Genomic DNA, 24,521 nt, shown 5'->3' with positions numbered 1-24,521 from the left:
CTAGAAAACGGTTACTAAAACAAGGTGAAATACAGCTCAACAGAAAACAAAGCAAAGCCTCTGCTCGAGGAGGAGGTGGTAATCTACTTGTCGCTGAAGTGAACTCCACAGAAATCCCCTGGGAACCGCAGGCATGGAAGGGGGAAGCAGTGTCACTTGCCAGTAAGTGCTAAAGACCTGATAAACAAAGGATGGGTAGGGAAACGAAAGCGGTGTCATACAGAGAGCAGGATGCTGTCGTGAAATCGTAAATAATAACGTGTCACCGCATACACATAAAGAAAACTGTGGCCTCTGAGAAGGGGGGTGAGGTGGGGAAGCTCTGACAGTGCCTGGCAAAACACGCATCTCGGGATCAGAGTGCGACACTGAGTCATGGAAGAAACATTTGCAGCTGGGAGACGACGCGGCTCCGTGCAGTCCTTTGGGAGCAACACACCGAGCAGGCAGCAGCAGCCGGGCTGGCTCCTTCCCTCGGCCACACCGCTCCCCAGCCCGCGGGCGAGCCTGGGGCCGGTGCTGCATCCCGGAGCATCGCCCCCGCTGCTGGGTACCACGGGTCTTCCTCCGCACCTGCCCCGCGGCCGTGCCCACCCGTGGCTCCATCCATCGGTCCCAGCTCAAGCCCCGTTCCTCGTCGAGGCTCCCTTGATGCTTTCTAAGTTCATCAGGACTTGCTAGACAGCCGTAAGCGCTCCCCTTTTGGCGCTCTGGGTTATGCAGCCGCCTTACCCCCATCCCTCCCCTACCACGGGCTCCCCAGTTCCTAGTAAATACAACAGCTCCTGGCTGCTCCGATCCACTCCAGAACTAACACACAATACCCTCACATCACACACGCAAACAAGCATTTTGGAGGAAGAAACTAAACAAAATGCCAGCCAGCAAATGAACTGCCCATGCTTCCCACCAGCAATACTGAAATGCTGATTTTTTTTCTCCTCCCCTGGACACTCCTTGGGTCAGCTCTGCAGTGGCGATGCTCGAGGACTCCCTGCTAAATGCTCTTTAGTGCAGTTTCTTCAGGCTCTGTGGGACTGAAATACTGCTGAAATTATTTGCAGCCACCACAGCAGGCAGGTTGCTTCATGGGGAGGGCCTGGTTCAGCTCCAATATTAATTGGGCCATATTCTTCATTCCCATGTACCAGGCTCCCTGAAAACACACCTTCAGGGCTGCCAGCAACAGAGCAGCCAGCCCATGGAAGGGATGTCTTTTGCCCTTCTTTTTGCCCAGATCACTCATTGTTCTGTTTATCCAACATAAAATAACTATCACCAGCCCAGAGCATCACACACTCAAGTACCTGGCATCACCCAGGTTGGCAGCTGCACGTTCTCTAACTTCTGGGGTCGCTGGTTGGCCCCAGACATAGACCTATACCCTACAGCTCCGCTACCAAGAGCTCTCTACCTAAGAAGCTGCACCATTGATCTTTATTATTCTAGTTGCACAAAGCATCCTGTGGTCAACAACAAGGGATGCATTTACTCTTAATTATCAGCCTCCGGAGGCTACTTGGAAATAGCCCAGGATATAATGTCAAAGCAGAGACACACCAGCGATGCTGCACTCGGGGACATCTGGCTGCAGCTCACCTCCTTCACCCGGGTCCAGACCCTAGTATCCCAAACGACTGCAAACCAAGGAGGCCAAAAGGACATCAGAAGAAGTTTAGACACATTCATGGAGGCCACCTCCCCCAGCGCCCAGGAAGCGGTGATCCCCCTGCGACGGCAGCTCAGCAGCCGCCTGCGGTACCGCTTGCCAGCAGACCGGGAAGCAGGAGATGGCAATGCCTCTGCTCTGAGCTCCAGCCTCACGCCGAGCACGTGCCACTGGTCACCGCTGAAAGTCAGAGACACGTGCCCAGGACCTGGTTTAGCACTGTGATCCCCCTCGTTATCGTCTTCATTGCACGGCAAAGGGAGAACCAGGCCAGGCTGGTCAGGTCCTTCCGTGGCTTTCAAGAGGCAACACACAGAAACACAACTAAACCTGAACAGTACGTGCAAGTAGTAGCTGCTCAAGCGGTGCAATCCACTGCTGCATTCACAATCCTTTCCTTTTTTGGGTGAACTAACTTTATTTTTCTTCTTCCCCTAGGGCAGACTTGCATTAAAAATGAGTAAGTCTGAAGCGCAGTGAAAAACCTGAGATAACCCCTCCCTCCACTCCTCAAATTAGATACTTCAGCCTAAGGATGGAATTAATTAACTTCATTTTTCTCTTCTTACTAGATGACAGGAAAAGCACAGCTAAGATCCAGTAATAACAGCTTGTCACCTTTGCTAAAAGGTCACATTTGGCACTGCCTTCTCCACTGATGGCCTGCGAGAAGTCAATATCCCAAATTTCAAAACTCTGCCGAGTTTGGAAATTAATTGTCAAGAAAGAATTCTCTGGCTCAGAGTCCACTGCCTTTACTGGGCTTTGGACCAGGAGATTGGTGAAAAAAAAACCAAAACCCTGTTAACACAGTAAGAACTGCCTTTCATATTTGACCGCCCGCAGTTTAAACTGCCCCGGTCAAGCGTGTGGGGTAGGGCAGCAATCTGCTTCCGAGGGGGCTGGCACAGCTCCTCTTAATTCAGATTCCCCACCAGCAGGAGCGAGTTCAGCAGGAAGCAAAGCAACATCAATACTCTGCGTGCTTTGGAAATGGTCTTTCCTGTTGTACGTTTTTAGGAGATGCTCTGGGCTCAGTAGCACTGTTATAATCTCCTCGGCCTCCAAGGTCTTTAATTAAAATCAAATACCTACTGAGCCTAGCAGATGAATGAAAAATATTTTTTTAAATTGTAGTGACACTTCAGTAGAAGTTTTAAGACCACACAGGTTAGAATATAGGTGACATATGGGTTTTGACTATTTTTTCCACTTCCTACAGTTCCCAGCCATCCATGACTCTCCCTACACTGGTAAACTTGAGAAATATTTGAACAAGTGGGGAGATTAATTACTCATTCTGACATGTTTGCATGTGTTTCTGAATTAAGGTAAGCATTGACCAGCTAACATTTAGTTAAGCTAGCATCTAACTTCCTGTTCCTAAGGTGTGAGAATACAGCAGAGCTTTCGCTGCAGCCGAACTACGAAGGATGCTGCTCCCAAACCGGGGGAAGACACAGATGTGGAGGACAGATGTGTCCTGCTCATGAGGGGCAAACAGTGCTGCAAGAGGCAAAAACCAAACCAAACCAAACCTGAAGAGGACACATGCTGCTTTTCCTGGAGGAAGAGATGGCCCATGCCCAACCCCAGCTCCACCATGTTTTTCCATGGGAAACAGTGCTGCCGTGAGGTGATGCTCGCAAGAGAATGAGGTGCATAGGAAAGCACCTCAAGTTTCAGACAAAAGACACCAGTTGTGTGGGGAAAAATAAAATAACACACTGCCAGTTTGACTGAAGGCATCAAATTGGGATATGAGACTATTGTAATCAATGACAAAATAAGAAATTTTCTCCTGTCCTTGGGAAAGATATAAATGTTACTGCAACCATCATTAAGCTTTACATGAGAGACTGTAATTTATACAGTCAGTTTATAGCCTGTAACATTCATTTAGACTTACTGGAAAGCTAATAACTTATAGCTAATAACTTATAGTCAGCTTGTAATCAAATCTTCCTTAGAGAAACAGTGCTATGGACAGCAAGGATTTACAGGTAGTTTGTATGGGTGTCTTCATAGAGAAATAAATTAATTCTAACAGTAATTCAAATCACTCGCTCTAGCAGCTCTCTCCATATTTAAATCCAACAGTCCGTGGGTGCTAGAGGAGCCTCAGCTCCATAGAGGCCCTTGAGGCCCTACCTCAAACTCACAGTGCCTCACCAAAACCGAGAGCTTTTTCCACCAGGCTGGAAGGACCCAGCCCATGACATATATTTGTACTGAGAAAAGGGAAAACAACACACTGAGCTATCAGTGATGTTAAATACCTGGTCGTTTCTTCCCTCAACTTCCCCATGATAATTTTCCGCCACCGTCAATCAAGACACCGACATTTCCAACGCCACCAGACTTGCAAAGCATCCACGTGTCCCGCAGAGCGACTGGGACACCTCTCCTAAGCACAGCAAACTCTACAGGCACCACACAAGCACATGTGTCCATTTTAACAAAAGAGCCAGTGAAACACACCCAGAAGAAACAGGTCAGACGGGGATCTGCTATCCCTGCTGTGCTCAAAACTCGTCTACAGAAATCAAGGACTTTGCCTGCTTCTAACATTGCCTCTGTCCTTTCTTGCTGCTGCCCTGTGCACTTCTGCTTTATCCAGGCATCCAGATCTTTCCTGTGAGCAGTCCTGGCAAATTATAAGCCATTTGCATGCAGGCAAAAACCCCGAGTAGAACAGCAGTTATGAACATGTCTGCAGACAGCAGCATAAAAAAAAGATGAAAATGCAAATAATGTAAATGGCTTCCATGTGTAACTCTGAATTCCTTCTAAGAAGGGAGCGTTGGGAAGAAACAGTCCGGTCCAGGGCACCAGTCCCCACCAAGAAGCAGTGAGATGATGGGGTGGAGGTGTAAGCTCCTGGGACTGCCCAGGGCAAGTGGGTGGGTGACCGCAGCGGGGTGCCACCCCGATCCCGGAGGCAGCACCAGCAAGCTAGCTCTGCAATAGAGAACAAAGCACACCAACGCAGTCTGGGCTTCATCTCCAAGCCCTACCAAGGAGTCTTCAGCACGTTGGGGACCAGACGAGGCAGGCAGGGATCAGCCGCCAGCGCTGGTGTCTCCATGCAGCGCTGTGAGACCGGGCAGCCCTTGCTGGCAGTGGTTTGGGCATCTCTGCATCGGATCACGTGTGATCCACCACATCGTGCTGCCCAGCGTCTGGCTCCTCCAGCCTGGCAAGCTACCAGCTAGCCAGGCGAGAAAGAGCAGACGAACGCCATGGTCAAAGACAAAAGGACAATGCAGGCTCAGAAAGCAAGTATACTTTGTAAAATCATTAATTTCAAACCACATGAGGTTGGAGCAACTTATGTAAAATTCTGCCCACAAGTTATGAGAAATGAAAATGACGGGGTACTAAGAAAGCTGATTTCAGAAACGGCACTGTAAGCTGCTAACGTGTTTTTAAAACACAAAATTTCAACAAATTTTCTCAATTTTTAAACATTGCATCATAGAATCATAGAATCATAGAATCATAGAATCATAGAATGCTTTGGGTTGGAAGGGACCTTGAGAGATCATCGAGCCCAACCCCCCTGCAGTGAGCAGGGATTGAACCTGTGAACTTGGCGTTGTTAGCACCATGCTCTAACCAACTGAGCATTTTCACATGACTTTAAGAAAAGCCTTGGCAGGAACTGGTTTTCATTGCACTATTGAATAATGGCAGGACAAGTCAGCTAGAAAGTGAGTTGTAAGGTACAGTTCAGCCTGGGGTTTAACACGGAGGCAAGCAATACCAGGTGAACCCAAGTGAGAAGCAGCCAAACACAAAGGCAATGTTGGATTTGGGACTCCACAGAACAGGTCGCAAATGAAACATGTAACTCTTCTCCTCCCAAGTTTTCAGTCAGTTCAGCGAGACTTTCTCAGACCCAGAGTTTAACTGCTTGGACATAACTATCATATTACACATATTATACCATATAATTAATGCAGGAAGAAATGTAATTGTACTACTGTTTCTTCTTTTCATTTTACATTGTCCTTCCACAGAAAATTATCCTCAGTTTTGTGGCAAAATGGAACAGAGGTGAATTTGCAAGGCAACATAAAACATCTGTGCTGTTTTATATCAATGTTGTGCATGGTGAGCATCCACAAGGCTCGCTTGCAGTGAAGTGAGGTCAAAGGCACCATCCAAGAAACTCAGAGGGCAAGCAAAGGAGCCCTGCCTCCCAGCAGCCAGGTCTCTAGACGTGGCATACAGGAGCTAGAAGCATTAAATGCCAGCTCTAGCAGAGGGACAGCACCTGGAGATCCATCCTTGCTGATGCAGAAGGATGTAGCGCATGGGCACGGTGCAGCCTGGTCCCCAAGAAAGTGAGGAGGAGGGCACAAGGACCAGGTGGTCCCTATCTAAAGTCACAGTCACAGGCAAAGATCGCCATCCTTTCAAGTCCCCTCTGTGAATATTGCATCCCTTTCAGGGGAATGAACCTTACTGGTATTTAAAGATGTTGCTTCTGTGTCCCTGAATAGGCTTCGAGAACATCTCTGCATGCGGCTGGCTTTGGTCTGTGGCTAGACGCCAGCTTGCCCTCAAGATCCTAGATCCTTGTATACTAGATTTTTCTTCAGCTAAACCCCTGGATTTTGCCTGTAAGCAAGTGAACACCTGGGCCTGGCATCAGAAATCCTGCACTCAGGGAAGAGGGCTCCAAAAAAAGGCAGTTTATGCTCAACGTTGAGCATAACCTGCTGTAATCCATCACGAGCTGATGATTTCTCAAAATGGCTATGCCACTTAAGAACCAGGCAGGAAAAGAAAAAGTATACTACTTAAATTTCTGTATGCACAGCTAATTTAAATCTGAATTGCTGTGCTTCTGACTCTTCAGAGATTCAGCTATGCTCAGTGACTGCCTGCCAGTGAGGCAGCCGTACCCAGTAACTACGCACAACACAGTCTACAAGACAGGAGTCATGTCACTGAAAAAGGTCTCCAGTCCTTGGCTGTTCGTGCTAATGCCAAAGCTTGTTGGATAATTTACAGAGCTTATTTTGCTCATAAAACATAAGCAACAAGAGAAGGGGTTAGGTTGTTTTGTGCTCCGGATGACAGACAGAAGTGTATCCCTGAGATCAGAGCTCATCATTCAATAAAACACACGACTGTCAAAGCGGTCTTGAGTCTTGCTACAGCAAAGGACCCAGTGATACAGTGTGGACAAAAGGTCTCAGAGGAGCTTAATTAATTTAAACTGACTGTTATTACACTGAAACGTCAGGGCTGTAGCAGTGCTCATGAGTTTGGCTGCATTATTCAAGAAAAGTACATTATCCAAAGGTGGTGTGGTTTCAAACAGGATTTTAGGTCATGAATCTCCAACTTACTTCCTTTCTCACTTTTTTTTATTTTCTATTACCTCTCCTTCTTGCCACGTTTCTGTGTCCCTCTGTACTATTCCTGTTTCAAGTGTGTAAAATCTGAGTTGCCCAGTCTCTGAAGCAGTTCAACCATTTTTGGCAGTGGGTGCCTTGAAAAACAACATCGCTCCTGTAGGCAACCCTGCTACATAGTCATACATAAGTGCATTTTTTTAACTAATTCTCAGTTTTTGACTGTAAAAAATAGGCTGAAGATGATTTGGGAAGGACATAAACCTTTCCTTTGGTCAGAAAACTGTCGTCTTAATTGTTCATGGATTATGTCTTATGACTTGCCTATACTGGGACACACTAAAGCCTGAACGTGTTTTGCCAGTACTTTCTTAGTACCAAAAAAGTTCTCCTCTGTTGAGATAATCTCTTACATTGATTGATTATAGGCTGCCAGAGGCTTGGAGATGTCTTACATGATTTTGTTATACTGGGGTAAAAAAAGCAAAAAATCTTCAGCATACACCCAATAACTTTACGCCATTTTTTCGTATTAAAAAAAAAAAAAAAGTTCAGTTTATACCTTTTAAAGAATTTTGTTTCCTATTTAGCACGATTGTGTAAGGAACTCAGCTGGAACCAAAAGCCAACAGACTTCAAGGCTGCTCAGACCCTGCCATCAGAGAGAATGGGGATGTCCCTGCCATCTTGCCTCAATGCAGCTGTTAACAGTTTGAACAAGATTTAATAAATCTAAAATAGCCCTCAGCTGAACAGCACTGGGAGCTGCCTCTAGAAATCTGTACACCATGACCTCCAATTTGAAAGGAAACAGAAAGATGGGGGTCAGGGGGGAGAGAGAAGCAGATGCCCCCAGCATCGTGCAGGGTTCAGGGACAGCGAGATTTGGCACCTTGCTTCGCTGTTCTGCTAAACGATTACAGACCAGGGTACAGCTGAGCCCCGTGCACTTATTTAACATCCTGCTGCCATCAGTCTGTTCATTTGTGATTTTTTTGTAATGTACGGAGAGGAGAAGGACGCTTTAAAACACCAGGAGATGCCATTAGCAGCCATTCATGCACCGAGGAGAGGGCTGCTTGTGCCACCGTCACTGCCTACCTCATTGGAGGGATGGGGATACGCTCCGTCCCAGATTGCTTCTCAGGAACAGACTCGTGGGTGTGTTGGGGGGAGGGGGTGGCCTATAAAGCTGCAGGGAAGTAAAAGCTGCTGGAGAGGCAGCAGGGAGCCGTCCCAGCACAACCCTTGCGTGGCGTGCTGGATGCTGCCGGTGCACAGAATCATAGAATCATAGAATCGTTCAGCTTGGAAAAGACTTTCAAGATCATCCAGTCCAACCATTAACCTAACAATGTGCAATGTGCTTCTGTCCTTGGGGCTCCCCTTATCATAGAATCGTAGTATCGTTTAGGTTGGAAAAGACCTTTAAGATCATCCAGTCCAACCATTAACCTACACTACCAAGTCCACACTAAACCAATCAAGGGTAGACCAGACTGAACCATGTCCCCAAGTGCCACCTCTGCCCGTTTTTTGAACACTTCCAGGGATGGGGACTCCACCACCTCTCTGGGCAGCCTGTTCCAATGCTTGACCACCCTTTCCGTAAAGAAATTTTTCCTAATATCCAACCTAAACATCCCCTGGCGCAGCTTAAGCCCATTTCCTCTCATCCTACCACTTGTTACTTGGGAGAAGAGACCAACCCCCACCTCACTGCCCCCTCCTTTCAAGCAGTTGCAGAGAGCGATGAGGTCTCCCCTCAGCCTCCTCTTCTCCAGGCTGAACACCCCCAGCTCCCTCAGCTGCTCCCCACCAGCCCTGTGCTCCAGACCCTGCCCCAGCTCCGCTGCCCTTCTCTGGACACGCTCCAGCCCCCCAATGTCCTTCTTGTGCTGAGGGGCCCAAAACTGGACACAGCATTCCAGGTGCGGCCTCACCAGCCCTTGATGCGGCCACCTGAGAGTCACCTGTGCTCCTCAAAAAGATCCAGGAGTTGCCTTGTACGGAGAAAAACATCACAGCCCTGAGACGAAAAACACAGTGGAAGACTGATGCAAGCCACTTTGGGAGCCCTGCCACAGCACGTCCAGCAGGACCAAGAACAAGCAGACGTGGTACTGCCAGCTTTGGGGACAAGGAACCCACCTCTGAGGGGTCTGGGCAGGCAGCACGCTCATCTACCCACCCTGACACCACCAAAGAGAAGCCAACAGTGGGGTCAAACCACAATAAAAGATGCAATAAAGAAACTGGCATATTGAAAAGAGATGCACTAAGTTAATTGTAAGGATTAAGTGAATACCTTACAGTTGATTCTAATTTTAACTGAAAATGAAGAACAAATTTTGACTGAAATCAAAGAAAAGTCAATGTTTGCCTCTGCTTTTGCTCTTAAAAACTGAATCTATGATCCTGAAACAATTCAGTGCCGAAGACAAGATCCAAATGACAATGTCCAAAAGTCTCAACCTGGAAAAGAGGGAAGTGCTGATGGTAGGGAAAGATGCGGCTTCTCCCCCTTTCCCAGCAGAACCCTTTCTCTCCTTATCTGAGCTCTGTAATGAGCCAATTCCTGCACTGTGATGTGCGTTGTGTTGGCTTTAGGGAGAAGGTAGGATGAGGGTGGAGAAACTTCCATCCTCTTCTGCTGATTTTGTTTTCTCCTTTGTATATGGCGCTTGAACTTCTAGAGTGACAGAGATGTTAGGGCACGCTCAACCTCCCTCTATCGCCGTTGCGCTTCCCATGGCGGATGTGCTCCATGGCCACGTCTTTCTTAAAATGAAGGCATGAACCTGTTGATTGCCCTGGATCTAGATCATTATTTTATTTAGTTATTTTTGATCCTCAATCCTTCTTCTGCATTTCAGGCTGATTTAATGAACTACCATGCCACTCATCCAATCCTCTGCTCCAGAAAGTAACGTTCCCGCATCCAGAGGGCTCTTCCCAGAGTACACATGTATTCTTACTAGCCACAAAATTCATTGAGGGAAAAAATAACCTTGTTTAAAACAATTTGATGGGACCTCACTTCACGATTCATATAAATTATTTAGATTAACACAAACATGAATTGCAGCTGAGGAACAAAACTGTGTTTTACTGCACTAAACAAGCTGTTTTGATGTGTGATTAGGTTTTCTTTGAACTTGGCAATTTTTCAAAAAGCATACTCCATTTTACTGTGTTTAACCTCTCGGACTTAACCTTTGAGGGCCTCCATTTCTTCCTAATTCTCTTAAAAAGCCATTTCTGTTGTGTGCCATATATGGATTTGTTTGGTTTATTAAAAAAAAAAAAGTTTCTCTTTTGTTAATATTTTAAGTTTTTCAGGACAGTGAATATTCCTCCTTGTACAAGTATGAAATGCTTAACACAAAGCAGATACTACCCCACAGCTAATAATAAAACAGGATAAAAACCAGCAGATTTTGGTGAAGGCATGAACAGCATCATGGCCACAGGTGGCAGTTCATTTTAACTCTAAAATCTGAAACTTTTTTTCCTCCAGAAATTTGAGCAAGCTCTGGAAAATAAATATTTGTGGGAAAAACGTTCCTGTAGTTCACCTGAAAAAAAAAAACAACAAACACCTTCTAGATAACCTATGTCGTTTAAAGGTACTGCACGAAACTAGCAGGGCTGTGCTGCCAGCTCCTTCAGCAAAGCAGCCCGCAGGATGGAGGAAAGGACTTTGCCTTGGTCTGTGTCGAGGAGAAGGGGCCGTGCTCTGCCTGATACCCTTCCTTTTTATTTGGCATTTTGAGACTACCTGAAGTTATTGACCTAATTAATCTATTTGACGGATCAGCCATGAAGTAGGTTCTTCGCAACACGCTCATTTACATTTACTCCTCAAAGAAGAAGAAAAAAAGATTCTCTGCCTGTATTAGCACAATGTTTTCTCCAGAAAACCAGCACATAAGATTTTTATTTGGTTTTGGTTTTTTGTTTGTTTGTTTGTTTGTTTTTTTAAATCAGATTTGATTTATAAATTCTGTTTTCTGGAGAAAGTGGCACCACTAAGTACAGGTGAGTTTTCAGTAAATCTCCCCTCACAGTCACGTATTAAAACATCAAAACAAAGCAGCAATGGCTCTTAATTTTTTTTCAAAACACAATTGTGTCCCTGTAAGGAAAGAGGGAAGAAAATCTGGGACATTTTCATGCCTGAAAATCTAGCTGCTACACCTTGAAAAATGGAAAGGCCAGTACACCAGTCTGGGGATGCTAAATAATTCAGCTTCTAACCCAGAACCCTCTTCTCTAACCTATCTCTAAACTTATCCTGAGCTCAGGAACTCGCAGACCTCAGACATCTGTGACATTCTATGATCTGTTTCCCCCATCACACAATGAAGAGGTCGCGGTGCTGGTAACATTGCAGTGACAGACCCCAGATTTCTGCAGCGTGCTGGAGCTTGGCTTTCTCAAGAGCACAGCACACATGGGCAAAGGCAGCGTACCTGGAGTTTAACAGTTTAAATAGCAATCGAATTGGACGGAGAGTGCTACAAATGCTTGGGTTTAGTTTGGGTGGAGAGACTGCCTCCATCACTGCTCCCGTTAGCAGCCCTGCCTGCACCGAAGACAGCTCAGATAGACCACCGACTTGCAGGCATGGTTTGGCCATGGCCAGGACTCTCCTCTTCACTAAAGCACATGGAAGAAATCATCCCTCTGATGCTATGATATTATTACAAGGGCATTTACTTTCTGGGGAACAGACATACCCAAACCCAGGCTGATAATCAGACCTGATCGTTTCCATGGCACCCTCACCTGAACACAAGACGTGGGCAGTGTTGCAATCCCTAGAGTGGATCCCTAAAGCTCAGCCATCTCACGAGAGGCACAAAAGAGCATGCGGGTATCTCCAAACCAGTGTTACACCAGTTTCTTCCAGGGAGTCCCGCTCAGGAGGACGAGCTGGGCTGTACCAGCCGGCATCGGCGGGTGGCTTCACTTCTCTGTGCTGCTGAGCACTCGCGCATCCCACTGAAGTCAACAGGTTCTGCACTTGCTGACAACCACGAAAATAAGACAGTTGGTCTTGCTGGCATTGAATTGTTAAAAAAAAACAAGAGAAAAGGACAAAAAAAAAAAAAAAAAAAAAAGCACTGTTCTCCACTTTTGCATGGTTTTAAAGCAATTTTCCAAAACAGACATCACTGCGATAGCATCTTTGTTCAGGCTGTAAATCAGCAGTAAGGAGATGAAAATTCAATCCGAAGCTCTCAATAACACTACCCAAGAGAAGAAGATAAAGAGCAAAGGGAATCGGACCTCAGCCTCAGCCTTGCACTCCGGCAGATTTCAAAAGGATAACCATCAGAAAATTGGCCATTAAAGCAAAGTATCCGAGTGCCCGCTGACAGACAGGAACGCATCGCCGAACGACCCAGGGCCAAACTACCAGAAGTATCTCAGCAGTTCAGGAAAATGTCATGGCTAATCTCGAGGCAGATGAAGTATCTAAAAGCAATAAGTAGGTTAGTGTTCCATGGTCCAGAGCCAGCTGCCAGCCACAAACGACCCGCACAAATCCAGGCAGGGAGTCCAAGCACCACTTTGATTTCAGAAATGTCCTCAGACAACGCGTACATGCTCCAAGACGATTTGGACGTTAAAGAGTAATGATAATAAATTGTTTTATTTGAAGTAATCTTCATGACAGAATAATGAACTAGAAAAAACAATTTGTCTAACACTCAGAGAAGGTAAAATAGAGGATTTGGGGGCAGGGAGCAGATGGAGCACAGAGTTGCAATGGAACACATGAGATTCAAGTACCTGACAGCGCAGGTCAGCTATTTTAAAAGACATTTTGCTGGTTGTTGGTATATTTGTGTGGACATTCTTTGACCTCATGTGATGGGGTTTTTTTTCCGTATTCTGAACCCAGCGTGGGCCCTGTGGGGAGAACAGAGCGGAGAAGGGAGAGGATGAGACAGGTGAGAGCGGGGAGACACGAGGACGACCTCCCGCAGTCCCCCTCCCCTCTTCATCCTTCTGTCTCCCATTGTTCAAGCACTAAATTTGGCTTAAGCTGGAGGGAGAGCATCTAAAGTGCCTAACAAATACTCTAAGGGAGAAAATGGCTAAATTGAATTTTCTTGTAACGTGGCAGAAAGCTGGTGAAGACCTGTTCTGCGGCTCTGCGCTGCCCTCCAGCAGCGGCCCCTGGGGCACCCAGCTGCAAAGACAAGCCCTGCTCTGCACTAAGATGCTAAAATGACAAAAAACAAACTTGGGAGGGGGGGGGGGGAAAGCAAGCTGAAATAAACAAACAGGAATAATAACACTGAAGAGAGGATCTTTAGATTAAAAATTAATGGCACTTAGCTAACGGGCACTGGCACATTGCTGCAGGGCTCCCGCGTACCCGTGCAGGGACTTGCTCGAACAGAGAGGACGCAGAGGACGGATGCAAGCAGTCATTGGGGAGATACCACAGTATTAGAGAAGCAGATAGCACAAACAGGGAAGATTTTGATTTAAAAAAACCCAAACCACCAACCCTCAAGCCCTCCGGTGCTGACTCTACATGACAAATTTTGAATTCACCAAAGTGGATCAGTTTTCTTCAGACTTCAGTCAAAACCATGGGTTTACCCTGCCAAAAATATCGACAGTAAAAGGTTTGGAGGAAAAATGTCACATATTAAAAGAAAAAGATAAATATTTAAAAGAACAAAGCAAATATAATTCCTCAATTCCCACTGAGGGAAATGTGTGTAAGAGAAACAGAAGCGTGTCTACCAAGGAGAATATTTGATTTATTCTAAGAAAAGAAAATGTCTGTATTTCCAGCACAGCACTTGCCTTTCCCACGTAAGCTTCCTAAAAGACCAACAGCTGTCCCCAACCTGCCCCAGTAACACAGCTGTGACTGTCATTTACCATTCTGCTCCGATTTTTAACATTAAAGGGACGCTACCGACTGAACCGAGCACATTTTTATCCCTTCCAGATGGGCCTTAACATTGCTAATATAGAATCACTTCACAGTGTGGAATGGAAAGAGAAGAATGGAAAAATATTTTTCCAGGTTTCGTTTATCAGCCCTCGTGTTAGTTGACCCAGGATGGCCAGCTATGCAGTCAATGTCCCTGTACATTGATGGAGGACGTCAGCAGGAGAGAAAAACCACAGCTTTAAGGCTGAAAAATGTAGTTGAAATGTTCCTATTAATGAGAGAGGGTGAGGGACAGGCCTCAGTATATGAAATTATTGTAATCTGATTCTTGAGCCTGATGAGATTTTGAGTAGATGCCTGCCTTTAAGTCATGACCAGGCAGCAGTCAGTGGTTTGAGGGGTCGAGTATCTTCAGCGTGGGCAGGTGCATCCATCCTGGCGGATGCAGGGAACGGAGCAGGAATCCTGCTACCTCCCAGCTCAGGAAGCTATGAAGCCCGTTTGGCAATGCTGAACCTCTCCACATTGACAAGCTGACATAATTTCCTCCCAGGTCTGCAAGGAAAGAGCCAAGGAGCTCGCCTGCGGTAGCAGCCAGCAGAGCCTGCGCTACAGGAGCGCAGCCACCGTCCTCGAACAGGGGTAGGGAAGGCTTTGACCACCAGCCGCAGGCTATCGGCTAGCAAGGCTCATACCCTGGGTAAAATAACAGTGTGATTACTGCAAGGGTCTCCAGACAAAGAACTGGAGCATAAAATCGTATTATTACTCCCCACTTGTGCTGGAGGCTCATAGGTTTGCCTGGCAGAAGCTGTCCTTTCAGTGGGGGGAGGACAGTGGTGTTATAGCGCTAATTGATAAACGCCCTGGTGTTAGGAGGAATACTCAGGCCATGGGTGTTTGCTTCAGTCCTGGGTTATATTTTTCTTTAGAAATGAACATAAAATGAAACAGCATATGCCTCAAATGGGTCAAAATCTTACTTTTTTTGTATTTCTGCCAGGGACCTGGTTTTGCCCCCAAGTTATGAGTACCGAGTTTCTTAGCCCCCTTAAACTGAGAGTGTGTGAAGAGCTGGTGCTACCAGAAGGACAGGATGGTCTCTTATAGCTTTAAAACTCACCAAAGTAATGAAAATATTCATTTAAACTGTGTACGCATACAACTCATTGAGGGGGAAAAAAAGCACATAATTGTTTTCAACTCCCCAGTTAATCTTTCAGTAGTTTAGGAAGACTATTCTTCTGAAATATTTTAGATAGGTAGATTATTCTTGATCCCTATATTTCTGCTTCCACACTTGCCAATGAGCTTTCCTAATGTGTTCATGTCATTGTACTCGTCCAAGAGCTATTACCAAAAAATCGAACTGGTCAACCAAAACTCACACAAATAACCCAAAGCCCCCAAAAAACCTGCTAGTAGTTATCAGCTGGAACAATGAGGAACAACAAATGTTTTTTTGGGGAAAAAAAAAAAAAAAAAAGTAACTATTGCAAGAAAGGGTTCAGTAACACCCAGCAACCCTTGGCCATGCTAGGGACTACCCAGCCGCAATGACCAGTGTCTGGCACTAACAGCTACAGGTTCCTGGAAAATGGAGAGGAAAACTACTGAATTCAAGGCATTTGTAAAGTCAGATACAACAGACAGCTCCTGCATGTCCCTCCACCAGTTTGGACACTGGTCAATCGTTCCACGATGGACAACCACGCAGAGAAGAACAGAACTGACAGTAGAGGCGTGTCTTCCAGCCAACACACCTATGGCTCAGCTCATGAAAACTGCAGAGTTACTTGCTTGGGAAGTTGCCTTCACACTGACAAAAAAGCCACTGTAGAGTGAAAACAGTTCACTGGCAAAATCCTGACATTTTGGGATTGTGCAGGCAAAAAGAGTACAACGAATCTTCTTCCAAACAAGCTTTCTAAACCAGGATTTTTACTTGTTGCTTTACAAGAATCCCATAGAGTTTCTAAGAAAAAAAAATTAAAATGGGAAGCTATGAATAATACACACTTCTGTCCCCTAATTCAGTGCAAAAGGCCTTCCCTAATAAAAAAGGATTAACGAAGCCATAAAACTGAACAGCAGAACATTGTTTCATTCAGCTAACAGGGCCGTGGAGAAGAAACCGATACCCTACAATTTCAAGTGCCTGCAATTTATTTTAAGACAATGCCCTTGTGGCAAAACCATCCCCGCTTTCACAAAAGGCTGGGTGGTAATTCTGCTATGATGGCAGCTCGATGCTGCACAGACGACAGCGATACCGCATAAGGTGCCAAGGGCAAAGAAGAAACACTAAGGCAGAAATTTCTGAACAAGTTTCCAGCAAGGATGTTCCCGCAAGGCTACACGAGGAATCACACAGCTCCTACTGGCGATGGATGCTGGGATCATACAGAACGGATGATTCAATGCCCAGCTCTTCAGATTTAAATCTCCTAAGGCATGTGGGAAAGGAAGGCAGGAGATGGGAGATCCTCAAGCAGACTGAGTGGGCATCCCCAGCTAGACTGGGGACACGGGCATGTACGTCCATGCCCCCAGCTTCGCTCACCGTGTGCTCTGCTCTGTCTTTAATTCAATAACATTTAATTCTATGATTCTATGATAACACCATTGAAGCTCCAAAGAAAGGGAAACCTGTGGTTGTGCTGGTAGTTATTATGTAATTACGTGTTGATTGCCTTGACGTTGCTCTCGGCCAGAAGCGCTGAAAGCGTGATGCAGGACTGGATAAGTAAATAATTAAAGATTGGCTCATTAATTAATGCAATATTTTATGGTGAAAAAATTCCACAAAACAGAACACCACAAAATCAATATTCAAAACTGTCGTTGCTCAACGGTGGGATCAGAAGTTAGTTGGTGAGAGTAGCTACGTCAACATCATGTCATTAGTAGCTTTGTTTAGTACTACCCAGTGTTATGATTACTACTTTAATTAGTATGTCACAAATTATATACAGCATTGTCAAGCCAGCACCATAAACGATGGACAGACTGATTTCACGATGTAATTTAAACAAGGAATCATGCAAGGACGTGTATCTGACCCTTTCCAACACACCGATTAAACAGCTGCAAGAATTTAATGTGGATGAAACAAAACATTGTTTCCCTTATTTTAAAAAATACCTTTTTGGACAGCAACTTTTGTGAACAATTCAGCCTGAGGCTGCCACCAGCATCGCAAATTTCAGCGCAAGTGGTTAAGGCTTGCCAAAGTTATAAGCCGCCGAAGACAAAGTCTTATGCCAAGACTTGTCAGGTAACCTCAATTACAGGTAACGTTAACCCTAAATAGCTCCCCAGGTGCGCAGAATATTGCCAAACAACCCCTGCTGTAGCGCCAGCCCTTCTGACAGCAGCGCAAGGGCTTGCTTGATCAATCTCTTGCATACTGGCAACCTAGAAAACACAGGGTTCAACCTCCCCTGCCTTGGAGAGACCCAAATTGTTGTAAAAAAGATGTCCCTGGGGTGGCCTAGGCTGGCAGGAGCCAGGATGAGACCCAGGGAGGGCTCCAGGTGTGCCCCTCGAGGAGCCCCCACCACCAGCCGCAGCCTCCCCGGGGAGGGGAACCCTCCCTGCGCTTACCCAGCCTCTCGCTCCAGCACTCAGATCTTCCCTCCACCTCCATGATATTTGGTGCATCTATTTTTTTTTTTTTTCCTTTTTTTTCATATTTGCTTTCAGCCTTGGCAGGGTTATAATGACACACTGCCCGAAATGTACTTTTTGTTGCTCTTTGGGTATGATGTGCACTAGCAACCACTGAATAAAATATATAGACAGTGAAGCTGCAAGTAGCATGAACTCAACTTTGCTCTCCCACAAATACAATTTTGCTTGTATGTTCTTATTTATTTTTAAGACCGCAGCAGGTTAAATCTGCCTCAGATTGGCCCACCTGATATAAATCAACCCCTTTTCCCCATATGATTTATTTTGCTTACATCTTCTCAAATATGGCTCAAAATACAAGTGCAGTAAAAACAGGTTTTGCAAACTCTAGGGCCAGCATAAATCTTTTCATCCAGGCTGCTTTTAATACAGTACTGAAAGCCTTTCTCTTAGCATACCAATGCTTCTCTGCAGCCCCTGCAACGTGAGCATTGCAGCACACTGCTACTACATGAAAACCTGGAAATAAAACCAACTAAAAATGGGCTACAACAACTCCCATTATTCCACCCAAAAGAAAAGCTCTGCACCATCACCAGATTCCTGCCACTGGGTTATTTTTTTGGCGTTTTCCTCCATGTGTGTGTCTGAGAAGTGACCCATTTCTTCTCTGTATTCACATTCCCGGTGAAATGTAAGCCTCCTTTTTAACCACTTCGTCATTTTTCTTCTACACATTTTCAGTTCCCCAGCACTTTAACTTCATCTGTCCTGATGGGACTTGCGACCAGAATACTGCTGCTGCTCTTTCCCGAGAGCAGTTTCAACTCCACGTATCAAAGAATATATTTACTAAGTGTGCTGATTTTAACCTTAAAAGATTGAGGCAAGCACGGAAGTCATAACCCAAAGTGTTACTCTGAGTATCCTTAATGCAACCATACAGCATAAATTCGCATAATGGCATAAACTAAAAACGAGCAAGGCACACGGAGGGATGCGAGACAGTATATCATAAAACCATTTTAGTACTAATTTTCAGTTATGTGCCTTGCTTTTCCATGGTAATAAATCACAGAAAGCCACTCAGATTGCCCAAGCCTTGGCAAAATAATTGCCTTAGAATAGGTTTCCGCAGTCTCGGGTCCAAAGTGTGATGAATAGTAAATTGAACTGCATTTACTCATTTGGGGAAAGACTGTTTCTCTGGTTTCCTTCGAAGCTACCTTTTGGATTAAACTCCAAAGCTTTGGAGAAGTTGGTGGCTGAATGGCCACACAGGCTCTGAATGATAAGTCAGCCAAAGGCTTGATTACATTTTGAAATAAGTAGAGCCATCAGTCATCGGGGTGCTCGCTGTGTTCCCACCACATTTGTGCCGGTCGCTGCTGGCCCAGTGAAATCATTGCCAACAAAATGTCATTTAACTAAATCCAAAAGAGAGGAAAAAACCATCCACATGAAAGCAGGCCCACATTTTTTTCCTATAAAACCACATTTTACTGAAAAACACTGGGGAGCTGAATCAAATTGTTTCCTTTATTCCCAGGACAGATGTCTATGGAGGGTCTCCCCTGATATCCAGGACTTGGGCAGAGCAGGGTCCCTGAGAGGTGCTCTGCAGCCCCTCCATTAAATCCGTGCCCTTTCTGCTGGTAGCAGTAAGCTGATAATAACGCTCATTTTCCTAAACAACGGCAAGGTTCAGGAGGCTGCCAGCAACCCCAAAAGCAAAACTTCATTTAGTCTGGATTGTAGCTGGACCCAAATTGGTTAAACAAGAATAAAATCCCAAGATTTTATCCCAAGATGGGGGGATCGCTCCTTCTAATATAGCTCTCCTCTACATATTCTGAATTTCTTTGCTGGTTTCTTTTCCCATCTTTCCTTTTCAAGCAGATGATGAGAGGGATTTTGAGCTGAAATATGGCTACTGCTCCGGCATCCTTAGGGACGCCGGGGCTGCTCATGCTGACCTCCGGAGAGAGCCCACACAGGGCAGGTGGCTGGACACCCCTCTCAGCTGGTGCAGAGGAGCCGGGGGTTCCTGACCCACCGCAGACTTTGGGAAGAGATGGTTGACTTAACAGAGACGCTTTTTTCTCTCCAGTGATTCTAAAAAGTGCCTGGACAACCAGCCTAGGGGGATGGGGAACCTACAGCTGATGTGACTCCAGCAACCAGAGGACCTCAGCTTGGCCACAACATCTGTTGCAGGGCCAGGCAGCTGAGTCTTCAAGTCATAGTAACTAATTTCCAACAGAAGAATCAAGACTTGCATGTCTAAACAGCCAGTTTAACATCCAGATCCAAGACACTAAAGATAAAAAACATACAAAGTTTGTCTCAATCCAGTGCATTAATGACACAACATGGGTAGATTGTGGGAGGGGTTGCACATCCTCCCTGAGTCTGTGCCCTTGTGTACTAACGTCACAAAGTCCTTTGCTTTTTGAGGAAAGGAACAAATTTCAATACTCCTCTGTACTTGGAAAGCTTGAAGCTGCTTGAGACTGTGGTAGCCCGCCCTGGTCTCCGAGCTTGCTGAGCATACCAAAAGAGAAAAGGAAATTCAAGCCTTATTGCAGACCTCAAATGGAAGAAATTTGCTGCCTGATGACTCTCTCCGGCCTCTCTCAAAAGCATACTGACAGATGCCTGCAGAAAAGGTATATTTACATTTTGCATGTAAAAAACCCTTTATCCTCAAACCACTGAAATAAGTTGAATCTATTTTGTTACCAACCTCCCCAGAATCCAAACCAGATGCCTTAAGCTATGATTCTACTTCAAGGGACGTATGTCTTTGGTAACTCACTAGTTGAAGCAGGAATAGCGTCACCCAACAACACGCAAACCTGCAGCACGCTCAGTCCATCATCTCGGCGCACCAAGACACCACCAAGCCTACCTGTCACCAGACGCCTTAAGTTACGATTCTACTTCAAGGGACGTAGCTCTTTGGTAACTCACTAGTTGAAGCAGCACTAACGTTACCCAACGACACACAAACCTGCAGTGCGCTCAGTCCATCATCTCGGCGCACCGAGACTCTACCAAGCCTACTTGTCACCAGCCGCCTTAAGCTATGATTCTACTTCAAGGGACGTATGTCTTTGGTAACTCACTAGTTGAAGCAGGAATAGCGTTACCCAACGACACGCAAACCTGCAGTGCGCTCAGTCCATCATCTCGGCGCACCGAGACTCTACCAAGCCTACCTGTCACCAGATGATTAAGCTACGATTCTACTTCAAGGGACGTATCTCTTTGGTAACTCACTAGTTGAAGCAGCACTAACGTTACCCAACGACACACACACCTGCAGCGTGCTCAGTCCATCATCTCGGCACGCCGAGACTCTACCAAGCCTACCTGTCACCAGACGCCTTTAGCTACGATTCTACTTCAAGGGACGTATGTCTTTGGTAACTCACTAGTTGAAGCAGGAATAGCGTCACCCAACGACACGCAAACCTGCAGCACGCTCAGTCCATCATCTCGGTGCACCGAGACACCGCCAAGCCTACCTGTCACCAGACGATTAAGCTACGATTCTACTTCAAGGGACGTATCTCTTTGTTAACTCACTAGTTGAAGCAGGAATAGCGTCACCCAACGACATGCAAACCTGCAGCACGCTCAGTCCATCATCTCGGCGCACCGAGACACCGCCAAGCCTACCTGTCACCAGGAAGCTGCACTGGCCAGCGCCCGCCTCGTTGATGATGTTGCAGTTGTAGATGCCGTAGCTGTCGCGGGAGAGGCTGCTGACGGTGTACTCGGTGGAGTCCTGCACGTCGAACTGGCCGGTGCGCAGCAGCTTGCTGCCCAGGCGCCACTCGTAGGTGAGGACGCGGGTGGGATACGCCCTCAGCACCCGGCAGCTCATGGTGATGCTCCGGCCTTGGCCTTGCCGAATCTCCAGGAAGGTGGGCTCCACAGCGGGGGGGTCTGCAGGAGACAGGGAGGGAGAGCAGGAGAATCGTAAGCAAATTAGCATGAGAGAAAGTTAACCAGCTGCTGCTGAAAGGCTACAGCACCACAGCATAACCTGGCATCCGCGAGAGAACTCAGTACTGGTAGGCGTGCAACCTCGATAGATACCAATCAGCTAGGAACAGAAACGTACGCATCCCAAGCATTGCATTCTGCTTATTGACGTTTTCTGCCACGTACTTAAAGACGCTGTTATCGCTGGAGATGCAGTGAGAGGTCCTGTGCCCGTGCAGCCCAGGAGGCTCAGCCCTCCCAAGCCTCACGCAGGAACCACAGACTCCGACACATGGGAATTTCTGGAAGAGGAAAGGGAAGAAGAAGATATAAAAGCCTTGCCTCGGTTTAGATAAAGGGCACAAGGCAACGATGAGCCTGGCACAGAGTTGAGGCAGTGATTCTGTGTTCATTGGGGGACCTAACTCTGCCGTGGCAGAAGACGGATCGATGAAGCAGCACAGACACCCTTCCACACCCGATCCCCGCAGCTGCCTTCAGGCTTCAACAAACATATAATCGTATGTTAATCTTTTCTATCCACTCAGGTGATAGTTTTGATATTCCAGTAAGCACAGAATAGCCCATTTTCCCATCACTTGAATTAAACTGCATTTTAAATAATTTAGATTTGCAACTACAAACTCTGGCAGATGGCAAAATACAAAATAAATAAAATATAGCCAACACACAGTGTATGCAAAAACCTAACTGCACCCTCCCATTTGCCTCTTGATAACTTAATCATTGCGGCAGAATAAGGGCAACCCGGACAGAATAATTCCGGCACTCGGCTCTTGTCAGCACAGCTATTTAGATCAGGTAACCTGCATGACAAACGTGCGTGTGTTTGCAATTGGATGCAAAACACTGACTGACAAGACATTCTGGCTCTTTAAAAAACACAGCTCATTTTTTAGCCCGTGAGAAAGAAGAAATCCTGAAAGCCTCCTGTGCCAGTAAGATACATGAAATCTGTGCATCCATATTCAAAGAGCTGTCTTACAGACATAAAACATGAAAATATAAACCCCCTGACGAGCTCTGCAAGAGAACGATCTTCAGAGAGTCCACGCCGTGCACCTTTCAGAAGGAGCTCTCTTTTACCATTATTTCTCCAAGAGCATCTTGTCCTCAGGTTCTTCATTGGCTGGTATCTCCATCACAGATACCAATAACCTTCAGACCCTTTATATTTAATTCCCTGCATAATGGAAGCTGTAAACAGATTCCCTCAGCTCCTGTAAATTAGGAACCATACTTGCACATGTACTGCTGCTCACCGTATCTCGCTTAGACAGGAATCCAGCTAAACACAGAGTACTTGAAATTAAGGTAAATTTTGGAGACTGTCATATTAGGACAACGTTGCTTAGAGCTCATGACACCCAGCTCTCGTATTTGTGGCTCATTGTAATAATAGCCATTTATCTTGTATCATGGTCCAAGTTTGGAATTACTGGGAGAGGACAATTAGGCAGCGAGGTGAGCAGAGAGGCAGAAGGGATGAATGGCATCAGAGGTGGGATACAGGGCTCAGTGGTACAGGATGATGAAATGGCAGATATTAACTCTGAGTATTGCCCCTGACTGAGATTCCCCAAAAAATGACTGATGAAGAAGAGATGAAGTGGAAACTACCGATTCAAAACCCCATCGATCCCAGCCTGACCTTTCCTCTTTGTAGATTAAATATCATATGGCTTTGTATAATTTTGAAGGCAGATTCTTAACTGGTACATGGGCTGCAGTACAGCCACAGAAAACTGCAAATAAAAGACCAGAAATCCTAAATCCTCAATACCGTAAGCCTTCTTTCCATTGATAATATCCCCCAGCTTTGTGTCATCAGAAAATTTCATCACAGCGTGACTATTCTTTGTGCCCAGGTACAGAATAAAAAATACAAAAGACGACAAATTCATAAGAAATTCCACTAGTCTCCTCTCCAGCCTGATGTTTGCCCTTTCAACACAACCCAATAGTGTCTTCATCTGCCCTCACTGTACAATTTCTGCACCTTATTCTGCTTCAGTAATAGTTTCCTAAGGCAGTAGCTTTGCAGGGAATTGTTGGCTTAAAGATTGGAGTTATTCTTGGGAAAGAAAATGTGCCAGATCTCAACTTTCTTCTAAGGCAGAGCTGTTCAGCTAGTCAAGCCTGATCTGCCTTTCACAGATTCTTGTATTTTCCTCTAAGCACCCTGTTTTACAATTGTTTGTACTTTCTGAATACCTTCTAAATCATCATATATAATGGATATCAGAGAAATTATGAATCAAATTTACTAATATTTACTGTCATCCAGTCATTTCTCTGCCCTGAGAAGTAAGCTCTTCAGGTTTTCTTTCCATTTCAGCCATGATAATTCCACATCCATAACCTCTTCAGCCCTATTGCCTTTACCCTCACAGCCAGCACCATAAAATACTTTCAAATCCAGGTAAAATTATCAGCAGCTTTAACACAGACAAGCCTATAGAATAATACAACATAAGGATGCTCAAAGAGCATCTGAGTGAAGATCCTCCTGGCTCAGCACCCTCCACTGGTCCTGAGTGCCTGGGGAGAGGGAGAGCAAAGGGCACTGGAGAGCGTTGGGACAGGAACATTTTGAAAGCTCTGTGTGTGCTATGTTAAATAGCTTTAATAGATGATTTTGCTATCATTTTCTCCCATTACTCTGTATAGTAAGCATATATATATATGTGTATATATATATACTTATATATATATAAGTATAAGCCCACTTAATGCCTGAACATCCCAAACTTGTCTGCAATTTGTAACAACGTCCCCTTCTTTTGCTTGTTTCGCTGTTTCCATTTGATGCACCATACTCAGTGAACAATTCCCCGTTCACCTCTCCATGGCAGCTCTGCTTTAATGACTTTTAGCATATATTGGTATTCAGTCCCCTCTTCCTTCT

The 24,521-nt window shown here is 45.7% G+C and overlaps 1 protein-coding gene across 1 annotated transcript in view; it reads right to left on the bottom strand.

Moving 5' to 3' along the window:
* The window catches only part of MDGA2 (MAM domain containing glycosylphosphatidylinositol anchor 2), a 423,597-nt gene that overhangs the window by 63,808 nt on the left and 335,268 nt on the right, over positions 1–24,521 (bottom strand). The window contains exon 10 of the mRNA XM_075713071.1: positions 21,284–21,553. Within this exon, the coding sequence (XP_075569186.1) occupies positions 21,284–21,553 (270 nt within the window). The remainder of the gene's footprint in view (positions 1–21,283; positions 21,554–24,521) is intronic.

The sequence above is a fragment of the Pelecanus crispus genome, chromosome 6 (assembly GCF_030463565.1).
Source record: "Pelecanus crispus isolate bPelCri1 chromosome 6, bPelCri1.pri, whole genome shotgun sequence".
Lineage (NCBI taxonomy): Eukaryota > Metazoa > Chordata > Aves > Pelecaniformes > Pelecanidae > Pelecanus > Pelecanus crispus.
The sequence above is the reverse complement of the archived record's forward strand: the minus strand, read 5'-3'. Positions and strand labels throughout refer to the sequence as shown.